This window comes from Pelecanus crispus, chromosome 10 (genome assembly GCF_030463565.1).
Source record: "Pelecanus crispus isolate bPelCri1 chromosome 10, bPelCri1.pri, whole genome shotgun sequence".
In the NCBI taxonomy this organism is placed as follows: Eukaryota; Metazoa; Chordata; class Aves; order Pelecaniformes; family Pelecanidae; genus Pelecanus; species Pelecanus crispus.
In genome coordinates, this window is record NC_134652.1 from 16,525,708 (window position 1) to 16,539,307 (window position 13,600).

Genomic DNA, 13,600 nt, shown 5'->3' on the forward strand with positions numbered 1-13,600 from the left:
ATACAGGAATTCGCTGTGAAATTAGCCCAGAAATCTGTTCAGCTTCTATCTATGCACAAATGTCTCGAGTGAAAATACTTTAAATACTCAGTAGCAACTAAAACTAGCAGAGTAGAGTAAGGAGGAGACAGCATTTAAAAAAAAAAAAAAAAATCTGTGACAGAGCTATGAATGGAAGCAACACACAGTGCCAGTCAGCCATGCTGCACTGAAAAAGCTGAAAAGCAAATATATCACTGAAAGCTCTCACTATGGAAGAAGAGCCCCTGCAGTAGAAGGAAGAACCCTTACCTGTAAAATAGCTTCAAATATGCTGTTAATCATCACATACTCCAGGATGGTGTTCTGGCTAATGTTATCTGTCACCTGAGTACAAACACAAATTTTAAAATCTCACCCAAAGCCTCCCATGATGCTGTAGCTGCCTCTGGCACACACTGGGAATGGCAGAGTTCTACTCCCAGATAAGACACATTTATCCAGAATCTCACACTCAGTCAGCAAGTCAAGGTGTGACTAGCAGTAGAGCTAGACATGAAGTAAAAGAAATCTGTCCCGCCTCCCACCCCTCTCTCTGGCAAGAAGCATGACCCACATACGAAGAGCTCCCCCTTTCCTCTACAGATTGATATTTTACACAGCTGCAAGACAAGAGCCATCAGCAGCTGAGCAGGCTGCTACACAGGAGGCAGAGAATGAAAAAACAGGGCGCATATGCTCTACTGAGCACCTTCCCATCACAAACAGGGCAGTGAAGACCTCCCCCACACTCAAATTATCTCTTATCACAGCCAAAATAGTTCACAGTTGACCATCTCCAAGAGATGATGAGTGGCCGTTTGTTCAAGCTTCCTCATTCCTCACATCCTCACCACTCTTGCCTGCTCCACACTTCTCCTCAACCCCTCTCCTCTGCTCCCTTTCCATTTATCTGAGACTTCTTAAATATCTTTTTCCCTAAACCCCGCCCTGTGAATCCAATTGACACTTCCTCCTGTGTCTCTCCCCTTCTGCCCCAGTTGGTGCCTATCTTATGAGGTGAAAACAGTCTGCTAGTCTGTACTGGCATTCTGGTTACAGCAGTGATGTATATTCTGGACTGGCCCTAGTTCTCATTCATAATTTCTTCCCCTTCTTAAGCTTCACACTGCAGCATTCTGCTCAAGTTTTGAGACAGTTCCATCCCTCAAGATGTGGCTGATATAAGCCTTTAAATTATTACACAGCTGGTATTTATTTACCGTCACCAAGCAGAGAAGTAGCTTCAGACACAAGCTTTTGAGGCTTTCAGAACCTTCTGCACGGAGGAGCGAGTCCAAGCTCCCCATCAGATTCTAAAGAAGAACAATCACGTTATTTAAAAGTAATATTTAAAATTATTTGAAATGTTTGTTATAAAAAGCTTTTTGGGAAATTCAAATACATGGGCACCAATGTAAAGCCATGTTATTCCAGAATCAATAATTGCGCCATTACTATTACACAGGCTAGATTCACATTATTAGTTCTCGACATTGTTTTGTGTTAACTACCTTTTAATGACTACAGGCATAACATCATGATCATTTTCCAAGAGTTTTCTCTAGACGCATGAGAGATTTTTGTATACATATAAGAATAGATTTTATTCACAAAGTAATTCTGAGCTCTACAAATATGATCTTCCTTTCTGTTTGCAAGACAGTAATATCAGTGCTTTCTTTTTTCAATATTCCATTTTACTTATAGGCACCATGAGATTTTTTGTAAGCAGCACACCTCCAATTTAATAGTACATATATTAGTTATGATTAAAAATAGATACTATATACCTGTTTGACAGATATTCATAAATAATTGTTTTCCAAATATTAAGTTACAGGTAATACAATTATTCTTAAAGGAAAAAATGTAGTTCTGATAGGCAAGTTACTACTTAGTATTTTCCCCAAATGTACTACTATTTGTGGACAGATGAAAAATTACTACTTTTTGTAGAGAGATGAAAGACAGAACAGGAATTCAGCTTTATCACCGATTACTTTGTCATTTCCCAAAACTCAACATCTTTACAGTGAAGAGCACCAACTAAATTTAAAATGGTACATGTGCTGATGTAAATATGAGAACACAGGGTATGACTATCAGCTAAAAATTTAGCACAAGGTATGAGGTTCAATACTAGATACTAATGGCCTGTGACAGCCTTTTCTGGCTTTAAAATTTCTTTACCATGGTGACTGCACAGCATGGAACTAAAGAAAAAGAAGAAAAGTGCTCTGTTATATTACTAACGAACACAGGGACCCCAAGTGTCTTTGTGCCACTAGCAGGTAAAGAACTTTAGGATAGCTGTTTTAAATAAGTGGCTGGAATATTTCCCCCAAAAGCTGCACCTTGGTAGACACACCTGTCTACAAATCACTGCCCCTGCAACATGGCTGCTGTACAAACTGTTTCTCTACATTGCCAGGGCCTCACCTTCATACATAGCTCTGCCTTATCAAAACCCACAAGCATGTTGATGATGTCAAACCCAGAAGTGGATTTGTTCTTCTGATGGACACCCCGAATCAATGCACACAAAGTCTGCAAAGGGAAAAATCAGGGGGTAAGATGTACAGCAACACCTACAGCTCAATAGCAAAACCCACCCTAAGACCCTCTCCTAGTACTGGCAAAGCACGGATATTTAAATGAATACCACGAGCCTGGAAGCCATACATTTTGGCTGACCTCTCCTCCACCTATTTCTGAGAAGGATCTTGGATGCTGAAAACTCAAAAAAAATTAGAGAAGAATATATTTGTCCACATTTTTCCTGTTTGCTCACCCCTTCATTTCATAGCACTCTGAGGAAAGGTAGTCTTACTGCTTCTTCTGTCCAGACCCAGTTTATACCATACAGGACCACGATCTTTGGAAAATAGCTAAGTGCGGCTTTAAGGCCAAAAATATTGATCAGGGAACTGCAAGGCAGAAGCAGTGTCCAATATATGGACAGACATGCCTTACAGCTTTCCAGATTAATTTCTTATTTCATGTATGCCAAAACATACAACATCCATACAACATAGTTTATCACATTATGCCTGTCCATACAGCAGATGCTTTTGCTATAGAGAGCACAAATTTCCATTTGGTTACCACACTGCTATACTAAGTCTGACAAATAAACTGTCTCTTTATCAAAAAAAAATAAAAAAAAAAAAAAGAGGAAAAATATCTCCGAGGCTATTAGGCAGCTTAAGTTTTCCTAACAACCTCAGGGGCTCTAAGAACCTTCCCACTAAAGGTAACCTCCTTCACGTTTCTCGTTGCAGGCACTGGATTACTGATTCATACAGAGTTCTCGGAGATCACTGGCAACATATAGGTATCAGCACACCATGCTTCCAGCTGACACTCTGCAAAACTTATGGATGGCAAATGTCTCATTTGCCTGAAGAGAGGAAAATGTCTGCGGTGACTTTTGTCATCAGACACATTTCAAGTCTGTGAAGAGGAGAATGAGCAGGAATATAACCACTGCAGTTTAAGACTCCAGCTTAAGTTCACCTGTGAGAAGTAGTTTCAGAAGATGTAAAGGTGGAGACAAAGAGACCTCAAGGAATCAGCAGACCTCTAGAACCATACATAAGCAAAAGGGTAAGGCAGACATCCTGTTTTTCGTTACTGTCAGAGACAGGATATTGGGCTAAACAAACCTTTGGTCACCATGGTCATTCTCAAGAAAAGATTGCTTAAATAAGTTTTGGCTTCAGGAACACTTTCCACATGAACACAGCCTGATTAAGGGAACACTCTCCAAACTCAAGCCCAGGATGTGTTACCTGGTTCCTATTTACACTCACACAGCAGGATTCTAGACTTGAGCCCTGGCCTAACTTTTGCCAAGAGCCTGAATACAAGTTTGGGAATTCAGGGCTGGACTAGACTGTCTATGTAGCTATAACTACAATATTTAATAGCATCCTTTCAAACTAATTCTAAAAAATAATAAAACAATGCAAGATTGTATGTCAGAGGTGTACATATTCTGTTTTAAATCAACTTTTCCCAGCTTACTGCCTGTCCAATGTCTCCTACAGGCGACTTCTCCAAACCTGAAATTCATATCCTGTATTCCTACAGCTGAGAGAAGCTGAGACAAATGCATTCACCAAACTGTAAGAATCAGCCTGTAAACTAATAACATCAAACATAAAGACTGAGGAGGGGAGTCTCCTGCACAAGACATGGGACAGTATAGCTTTAGTAAGGAGCAACCTACAGGAAAATGGCTATTAATTCTGGGTGACAATTCTTCAAGCTTCCAGGAAGTGTCCAGCAGGGACAATCCCCTGTATAAATTCCACGCTAACTTCTCCAGAGCTTTATTTCATTTTTGACCCACATGGGAATTCAAAAAGGAGGCTGAAGTGAGGGACAACAGGAGAAAGCAGAATACAAAGCTACACAGGATTGAGCCCCCAAGCTGACAGCCTGCAGTGTGAACAAGCCCCTCTTGTCCCCCCATTGCCATCCACTTCATCCTGCATCACCAGATCCTCTTAAATTCTGAAACAAGCTATTGTTCTTCAAAGACTAAAGAGACTACGAATGTTTGTAACCTCCACAGACAATAAGTAGCAACTGTTCTGTAGACATCACTTCTCCTCAGAAGCAAAGAAATGATAACAAGATGTTTCATACCAGCAGCAAATATATTGCCTCATCAGAAGCAAAAGAGAACATTCCCTATCTCTCAGCGTGGTACCTGTAATGCATTGACCACTCTGATTGGGTGTTCCTCACCCAGTGCCTGGATGCAGTGCTGAAACAAGCAGTTGATGTTATCTTTTATCTTCATTAACTCTTCCCCATCCAGAGCCTCCAGCTTGCCTTCTAGATATTCCAAGTTGACCTGTCAGGTTAAGAAGCAGTTCATGCATGTTACACAACCACTGACACCTTAGAAACGCAAGTCCTTGCACTGACAGTCTGCCACTTCGTAGGCAGAACAGCCGCAGCAAATCAGGGGATGTTCAGTTCCTGTTACCTTCATGAGAAACAGCTCCTCCCAAAACCTAGGGTTGCATTTACTGGGGTCCTCTGTCTGAAAGGAAAAGGAACAGCCATGAGAGCAAACAAGAAGAAATCATTCAGGCAGAATTTAAAGAAAATAGCTCACAGTCAGCATCATCCCACTGGATGACCAAGTGGTCTCACAGTATAGAATTCTGTCTACACAGATGCCCAGAAACAGAAGGACAAACAGAAGCAGCTCTCAACTGGGATGCCTCTGTTCATTTTCTGGAATACTTTTTGAGAAATACTTGAAAAGCCATGACTTCCTGTAGATCACAAGTGGTCCTGGTACACAACAGGACAAGATGACATTAAGGAAGAGAGCAGAGCACAGAGCTCTGCATGACAGTAGGACAGCCTGAAGCGTGTGCCTACACTGTGCAGTCCTTACCTTGGGCGAAGAATCCACCATCCAGAGCCCTCAGCACAAACTAAACCAAGAAAATTTAACACAACACTTTACAAGGAAGAGATGCTCAAGTCCTTACCATGAAAATCTCGTCATACATCAGCACAACTTTCTCCTTCAATGGCTTCTTGGAGGCTGAAGATTTTCGGAGCAGCCCACCTTTCTTCTCTGTTTGGGCCATGCTGTATACGCTGAAGATAAGAATAGACAAAAAAGGCTAAGGAAACTTGAACTTTTCTTCAAGGCATATCTGACCTGCCTCAACCATGAAAGACTTTTTCACTGCACTGAAATACTGGTAGTCTCTCACAAGCTAAAAGTAGGGGCTTTAATAACTATACCAGATAAGAAATCAGATCAAAGGTCACATCTAGTCCTATATCCCATTTCAAAGAAAGATGCAGAAGTCCAGACACAGGCAGATACAGAATAAGCTCCTTATGGATAAATTTTCTTAATTCTTCTCTGCTCAAACCCAAGTCATGATCCAGACCAATACAGTTTACATCTAGAAAAGTATGTATTTTTTAATCTCATTGCATGAACTTTGTGATATCAAATGGATACCCAGTCCTTTGTGATGCTGGTCAAACATCAAGGACATCTTGAGACAAAAAGCTCCTGAAACTGTTTGAAAAAGTCTTACCTGTTTAATGTGCTGCCTACCAAAGCACTTCAAATTTTGCTTTTGCACTCTGCGGTTGCATCCAACACTAGGAAACATTTGGCTGCAAAGCCTCCCTTAAAGCACTCCTGCCACCCCTGCTCATCCCTACCTCTGCACCTTGGCATCCCTCACCTGTGCCAGCTGCTCTGCAAATCAAGACAGAGAAGAACCCCAGCCTCAAAAGCACCACATGTGGTTCAGTTTTGGGAGGAGGATGGAGGAACACAGGGGAGAAGCTTAGCAGGGATATTTTTTTTTTCCCAAACCAGATGAATTTCCTGATCCATTTGACAGCAATGGGTTTTCTAGAAACACAAACAGATTTTACTATAAGCAATTGGTGTCTCATGCTTACTGGCTATCCTATTAAAAAAAAAAGGAAGTACCATTATTACAAAATGAGCTGCTACAAAAAGTAACAGCCGTAGCTGTAGTCTTGAACCTTCTGTGACAGTCAACCCATTCAGCAGCTGAAAGTCAGAACATATGACTTGCCACGTACTTTCAGCCTCATGTCTGATGCTACAAAGCACATCACCACTCTGACCTTGCAAATATGTATTTATCTGCAATCACAGATTTTTCTGGCAAGCATCACAGCTTTAGCACTGTTCTAACCTCCTCTATCACTGCAGCACTGTCAGGGATACTTAGCAGAAAGGGAATGCCATCCCTTCTCATATCCCTGAGCTCCCAACCTTTCTCCTATACCTCCAAAGGTAATTACACACGCAGCAGCATACCTCAGGCAGAGGCTTGACTTAAGTCATGCTCCAGAAAAACATGGGCAGGCTCTTGCGGTAGCTGCACTCAGCCATGCTAAATTATGCATAGAGAGGTAAGTTCACTGCAGTCAGCATCTAAGACCCCAGAGCTTTCTGAGCTGGCAGCCATGGAGACAGCTTTGGATTTAGCCTCCATCCCAGACTGCCTGAACCCCTTCCACAACCACAGCACATTTAGATCTGTCCTTCCATCAAAAAGCAAGTTCCAGCAACTACTGAATTCCAGTTCCAGACCTCTTCTACATTCTTTCCACTGTAGATGGCTTTTGATTGTCTTAATCTACAACTATGTTCTCAACTAGGATTCTCAGGCTCCCAGAGTCGGTTATTCACACATACATCCCTTGAGCTGTGAACCTCAGTTCTAAGTGGCAGGAAAACATCTTTGGGCCTGGAGAAACAATGCTGCTGCAAAAGACCCTACCCCAGATGTGAAGAGAAGGAGCTTTGCCTGGATGGAAAAGCAGAGGGTAGAACAGAGAGCAGCAGATCTCACACCTGAAAAGCTAGGATTTATACAGAAAGACAGACAGGTGTTCTGTCTTCCTGCTAGAAAGGGAATATCCACAGCTGGCTGGTTAAGGGCTGGTGCATGTGCTGGGCTGAGAATGGAAACAGCCCCAAGACACATTGACAGAAAAAAGCTTAGCAACTACTGCACCATAACCTTCTGTAAATACTGAAATTATTCCTGTAGCCTAATAGGTCTATATAGCCAATTAAGATGGAAAAAGGTTTCAGTCTAACAAACGAAAAAGAAAACATTATTCAATCATCCTGATAGCTTCTCTTTTACAGACTTCGCATTATTTTTAAACTGTCATGGGAAATAAGACATTATTCTAATTAGAAACATAATTGGAAACAGAGAGAAATCTATTAAAAACCAAATCAAGAAAGATGTCACTTTTAGCCTAGCAATACAAACCTTACCCAAGATTGCACAAAACAATTTCCCGGCTAGAATTCTAAGTTTCTGAACCTAAAGCAGCTGCCAGCCCCAGCATACAAACACATCCATCAGCGTGCTTCTAATTGAATTACAGCTAACGAATGCCAATGTCAAAACTAATAAACTAACTCTCAGTGCTTCTAGGTCAGCGTTGTCACAGCAAACGTGTACGTGAATGGGAAGGGATCAATACACTCTGCTTAGTCCCTGGACTTTGAGAGCTGCATTTTAATACTTCTCCTACATTTCCAGAAAGACAGAAAAATCTAAATCCCACAAGACACAAGGGCTTGATGCTGGGTGAGCATCAGAGGCATCGCATGATCATGTGAAAATTCTAGTCTCCGTCAAAATGGGACTTGGGATTCATATTCTTTCAACCAAAGCTGCACAGAACACATACAAAGAAGACTGCTAGAGGCAAGGATTAAACAATGTTCTTGTTTATAATTTGCTGTTCTACAAATGAGTATAGGAGGAGCAAGGGGAGAAAAGTAAAAGTCACCTTTCATGCCAACGCTTTATTAGGCTGTGCTTGTTTCATGACCTACGATGATCAGGCTGTACAAATGGCTTCTTCTTTCCACTTTATGCAATTACATTTTCTAGATGTCATAAAGACAAAAACAGGAAACTGCATTTTGCTAATGGGGACCTTCTAGGCAGATGCAGAAAACAACAGTTAAATGCACAAAACATTTATAAATAAGTTGTAGAGGTGTCAAATTATCAGGATGCCGTGACAGCTTATGAAAACGACGACACTGAATATAGTTAACAATTATCCTTTAAATACACCACATTTAAAAAGCATCAGTGCATTTTCCACATTTTAGGTTCAAATGGATAATTTATTCTGTCAATAGGTCAGTCCCATTAACACATGCTGCTAAGTGAATCCCGCTGTAGTTACTCACTGCACAGGAGAACTACCCCTCGGGGCTAAGAGAAGCACATGCATGTGGATTTTTAGAACAGCAAGTACTTTGCTGTGCAGCAGAAGATCCAAGATGCTTCATCTGGAACTAAAAGAAACCTCGATAGAGCACGAGTCTTGGCAGCTCAAAGGCAGGAAGATAAAAGCCATGGCAGACAGAAGTTCAGGCAGACTCTTGCTTTACCTATCATCAACCCCAGGATCCAGTCAGCAAGAAAGGGATGAGCATATCCAACCATCCACCTCCTTTCCATTTCATTCCAGAACTCATAGCAGAGATTCCAGCCAAACATGTGACATTCTGATGAACACATCTCTGTTAGCTTTTTGTTAGAATACCCACAGGAAAAATGAACCTGATATTTTGAGTCCGGGGTTTACTCAGACTTGTGCTCACTGAAAACTGTGGCTGTTCCACATTGTCACTCAGCTCCTGTACAGACTGATTATTATTCCATAGATCATCTTATAATAGCAAAAATACTACTGTAGAGAACATAACACTGATGTACATCTACATGATAATGGATCCAAAACTTGTGACTTCTGTAATCTCGCATGCAGCCCACCAAGCACTGTATTTTGCATTTAATTGCCTAGGCTAACAAACGTGAAAGTTTTCAGGATTACAGATGCATATACACAACCCCTACATACAACCACACATGAATAAGGGTTTGGTTTTTTTTTCAGTGTGGACCCCTCAAGAAAATATACTGTAACACTTCTTGGCTAAATAAAAAGAAAACAAACAGATGACATAAAATGGTATTTTCACATATTCACTTACTTGGCACAGCATTTATTCCCTATCTGAAAAAGGTAGTGCAAATGATGCGATCTATATTACTTTGTTAATGCCAAAGCCCTGGACCTCAATCAATATTTATAAAGACTCCAAATAAGAAGTGAGATACTTTTGCTTTTAGAATCCAATATCTCTTGTCTTGCCACTGCTACTAAGATTGGACTCACTTGTTTAAATATTTCAAGGCTAGTAATTGCCCCCACCACCAACTGCATGCGCTTGGGACCCAGTGTGATCACGCTTTGCCTTTCAAGGTATTTTGCAGGTATATCACTCAAGTCTAAAGGAAAGTTGTTCAAAAATTATCTCACTCATGCAAGAGAGGGAGATAAACCCCTGCCTAAAAGTTAACCTATAGCTTCTAAAGCAGCATGTTATAAGCCAAGTAGTCATTAAACTCTTCAGTGAAGTTCCAGAAAAAACTTTCACTTAATCTACATGATGAATCTGCAGAGTCAATATTGGACCTGAGCAACAGGCAGTTAAAACACAGGTTCCAGCACTCATGTATCACTGGAAGCAATAGACAATCTGCAACCAGCACAAGAGTTTATGAATCCCAATGCATAAACAGTGCCTTGACCCAGTTCAAGCTCCAGTAATGAAACCCCCAGGACCACCCAGCAGCAGCCTGGCAGACCACCAGTGAAAACAGAGAAAGGAGGAACACGGTGGGCTAGATTCTGTCAAGGCTTTATAGCAACCATCATACCAAATTCCTGCTATATGCCCTTTTGCAGCTTATTCTCCGCCAACTCCTGCGTTGGCAGTTATAGTTTGTGCTAGTACATCCACGCTGCTTTTATATTTCATCCATTCTTTACAACCTTATTTGTATACTGTCCAATGGAATGAAAACTGCTCAGACTGTACCTTCCTTTACAACTGTAAGGTTCCCAACCCACCAACAAGGGAAACAGTAACACTCACAGCACACAAGCCTTGGATCCATCTGGCAGAATTTCCAGGTGCCTTCACACAGTATATAACAAGAAATATATTCTGAGGGTGTGCTGATGACAAAAATCCACATAGACCCTACTTCTTTTTCTGCAGTACCAAGCAACATAGTCTCCAGCACAGTCCCAGTAAATGCATTTTTACTAGCAAGTCCCTCCATCTCGCTCAGAGCAGAAGCGGTGTGTGTGCTTCTACATAGTACAATCTAAAGTTACACCACTACCAACTTATTTCCCCCCCCCCTTGAAAAACAGGAAACACAGCTTCCTAATGCAGATACAGCCACAGACTACCTCCCACTACACCTGCTTTAGCAATAATATAGAAGAATAACATCCAAGCTACATTTTTAACACTTCATCCATAATTGCCTTTCCTTTCTACCTGTCCAGTTAAAATAATACCTGATCCATCAACTTCACACCATCAACTAATTAAGCTTCTTCCTGTCAAGTCCATCTAGACAAGTGTCACATGCTTCCACCTCCATCTGTTCACATCGTTTTTCCAAATTAATTTTTTCATTCCATCACACTTCCTTTCTGTGTTCCCGACTACAATGCCCAGCTCTCTCATGTGAGAAAGTCTCTTTGGGTTTTCACTTTTCAAGCCCTTCAGAACCCATCCCACCTAGTTCACCATGACATATTCCGCACTGCCTCTGCACTCCCACCTAAAAGCTCATGCCACTCAGAGACCTTTTCAGATATCTTCCTTCTGAAGAAAAACACTCTGCCTCTAACCTTCCCCTGCCCTTTTCCCATGGCTTCAGCTGTCGGTGTGGATCCAAGGCCCATGCTGAATACAGCACAGCTGCATGACCTTGGCTCCGACTTCAGAGGAAGCTGCTATGTTCTAAGAAGCTGCACAGTAGAGCCACGCCAAGATAAGAAAGGTAGAGCTGCACAGAGGTAACATTTTTGAGATATGGACCATTAGCAGCACAAGCACTCAGGAGGAAAAACACAAACATAAAAAGGTGTAAGTCCTAAAACAAACAAAAAAACCCAGCAGGGAGACAGAATATAGCAACTCAGCAACTCTGAGCAGTAGAGGCTGACCCTTCCCCTCCTGAGGGATGTCTACTGGCTGCGTCGTGTGTTAGCAGGAGTGGCGAGCAGATGAATGCTTAGCCTAGCAGCTCATTAAAGCCTCACCGTTTCTTTTGTGCATGCTAGCCAGTAACTGTTTAACATTTCTACGTTGTACATACCCCGCCTGCAGAGCCTCTTTGCACACAGCAAAAAGCACCGTGACACAGACAGAGGATTATGCTATTATTATTGGAAAACCAAACTGATGTCCTTTTCCCCCCTACCTGAAATTCCTCTTAAAAATTTTTGTCACGCTTCCTACTAGAGCTTAAACAGCTGGTGAACTGCAATCACCGCATATCGCAACGATCCAAATTATCTTATTGCTTTGCATATTCCACCCACCTGCTCAGCCCGAATTGGCTCTCATCATATATTCAGATTACAGTCTCTGCTGAAGAGCAAACTTTCTTATAGTGACATACGCAACAGGGTTTTGACTGAGGCTGCAAGCTTGCTTAGGTAGCAAGCTGCCTCTGCCTTCAGCATAAACACGACAAGTTTACCGTTGTTTACTGCTCTCCTTTGCTTTGCCCATACAAGTACTTGTAGGACCGTGAGGTAAACCAGAATATGCCCTGCTCATTCTTTTTGTAGAAAGAGTTATCTTGAACCCAAACCATTTCAGCAGCCAGCTGACGCTGCGGCCCGTGAGCAGCGGCACCGGCAGAGCCAGAGGGCTGGGCAACTCCAGCCTGCTGCCAGGCCTGCTCGGGCACGGCACCCAAAGGCACTCACTCGGGCACGGCACCCAAAGGCACTCACTCGGGCACGGCACCCAAAGGCACTCACTCGGGCACGGCACCCAAAGGCACTCACTCGGGCACGGCACCCAAAGGCACTCACTCGGGCACGGCGGTGGGAGCAGCAGCGCTGCAGGCAGGCAGGGAAAGGACCGACAACTTCTTAAGCAACAGACTTGCGTACGGCTACTCCCGCACGCCCAAAGTTTCCAGGAGGCGGCCAGGCCTCCCGCGGGGCAGGGCGGGCAGCGAGGGGCCCCGACACAGCCCGGGGTCACCGGCCCGCCAAAGGGGCTGCGGCAAAGCAGGCTTCGCCTCGCCGCCCCCCCCACCCCGCCCCGAGCCCCCCGGCAAGGCGCCGCCGGCACCGGCTGCCCAAGGGCCGGGGGAGGCTCCCCAGCGCCGCCGGGAACCGGGCCTGCGGGGCACCCCGCCGCGGCGGGAGACGGTGCCCGGCGAGGCCCCTCGCGGCGGGCAGCGCCCCCGCCCCGCCGAGACCCCCCACGGGGCGACCGAGCCCCGGCAGCCGGTGCCGCCCGCCCCGGGCTCGGGCGGCCGCTCGGGAGGGGCGGCGGGGGGCGTGGCCTGGCCCCGCGGGTGGGGGGGCCGCGTCCCCCCCATCCCCGGCGCTTACCTGAGGGCCAGCCGTTCCGCTTCCCAGTGCGCAGGCGCCGCCAGCCGCGCCGCGCATGCGCGCCGAGGGGGCCGGTGCCGCGCGGTCCTAGCGCCGCCGGCAGTCGGGGTGGGCGGGGGACGCTGTCAGCGCCGGGTCTCGCCGCTGCGCCGGTTCTCCGGGCGGCCCCGGGTCCCGGCGGCAGCCGCAGGCGGGGCGGGCAAGTGCAGCGGCGAGGAGACTCCTGCCCGGGCCGGACGGAGCTCGCCTCTCCCTGAGGAGACTGACACACCCACCCCCCGGTAAAAAATGGCCCCTCCGCCTGCGAGGCGCCGCAGGCCGCTCCCGGGCGGCGGCCCCGCCGCCCTCCCCGCACCGGCGACGGAAGTAGGAGAGGGGCGGCCCGGGCCGGCGCGGCGCGGCTCCGCCCGGAAGCCCGCCGCCTCGTGATTGCGCAGCGCCGCGTCGCGCCGAGCCCAGCCGAGCAGCCCCCGGCCCGGCCCCGGCAGAGGGGCGGCCCGGCCCCGGCAGGCAGCCGCCGCGGCAGGTAGGCCCGGCGGGGGCCCGGCGGGATGGGGGGGTC

At 45.2% G+C, this 13,600-nt stretch overlaps 1 protein-coding gene across 3 annotated transcripts in view; it reads right to left on the minus strand.

Annotated features, from left to right (window-relative positions):
* ARMH3 (armadillo like helical domain containing 3) overlaps window positions 1-13,072 on the minus strand; it is a 129,763-nt gene extending 116,691 nt beyond the window's left edge. For 2 of the 3 annotated variants that reach the window (XM_075717663.1, XM_075717665.1), the window contains exons 1-7: window positions 13,039-13,072; window positions 5,538-5,649; window positions 5,021-5,077; window positions 4,739-4,885; window positions 2,461-2,568; window positions 1,242-1,334; window positions 292-366 (exon numbers count right to left, since the gene is read on the minus strand). In XM_075717663.1, coding sequence (XP_075573778.1) covers window positions 292-366; window positions 1,242-1,334; window positions 2,461-2,568; window positions 4,739-4,885; window positions 5,021-5,077; window positions 5,538-5,639 — 582 coding nt within the window. In that variant the 5' untranslated portion in view covers window positions 5,640-5,649; window positions 13,039-13,072. Of the gene's footprint in view, window positions 1-291; window positions 367-1,241; window positions 1,335-2,460; window positions 2,569-3,324; window positions 3,475-4,738; window positions 4,886-5,020; window positions 5,078-5,537; window positions 5,650-13,038 lie in introns of those variants that run through there. The other variant, XM_075717664.1, reaches the window with a different exon arrangement.
* Between the last annotated feature and the right edge of the window lie 528 nt (window positions 13,073-13,600).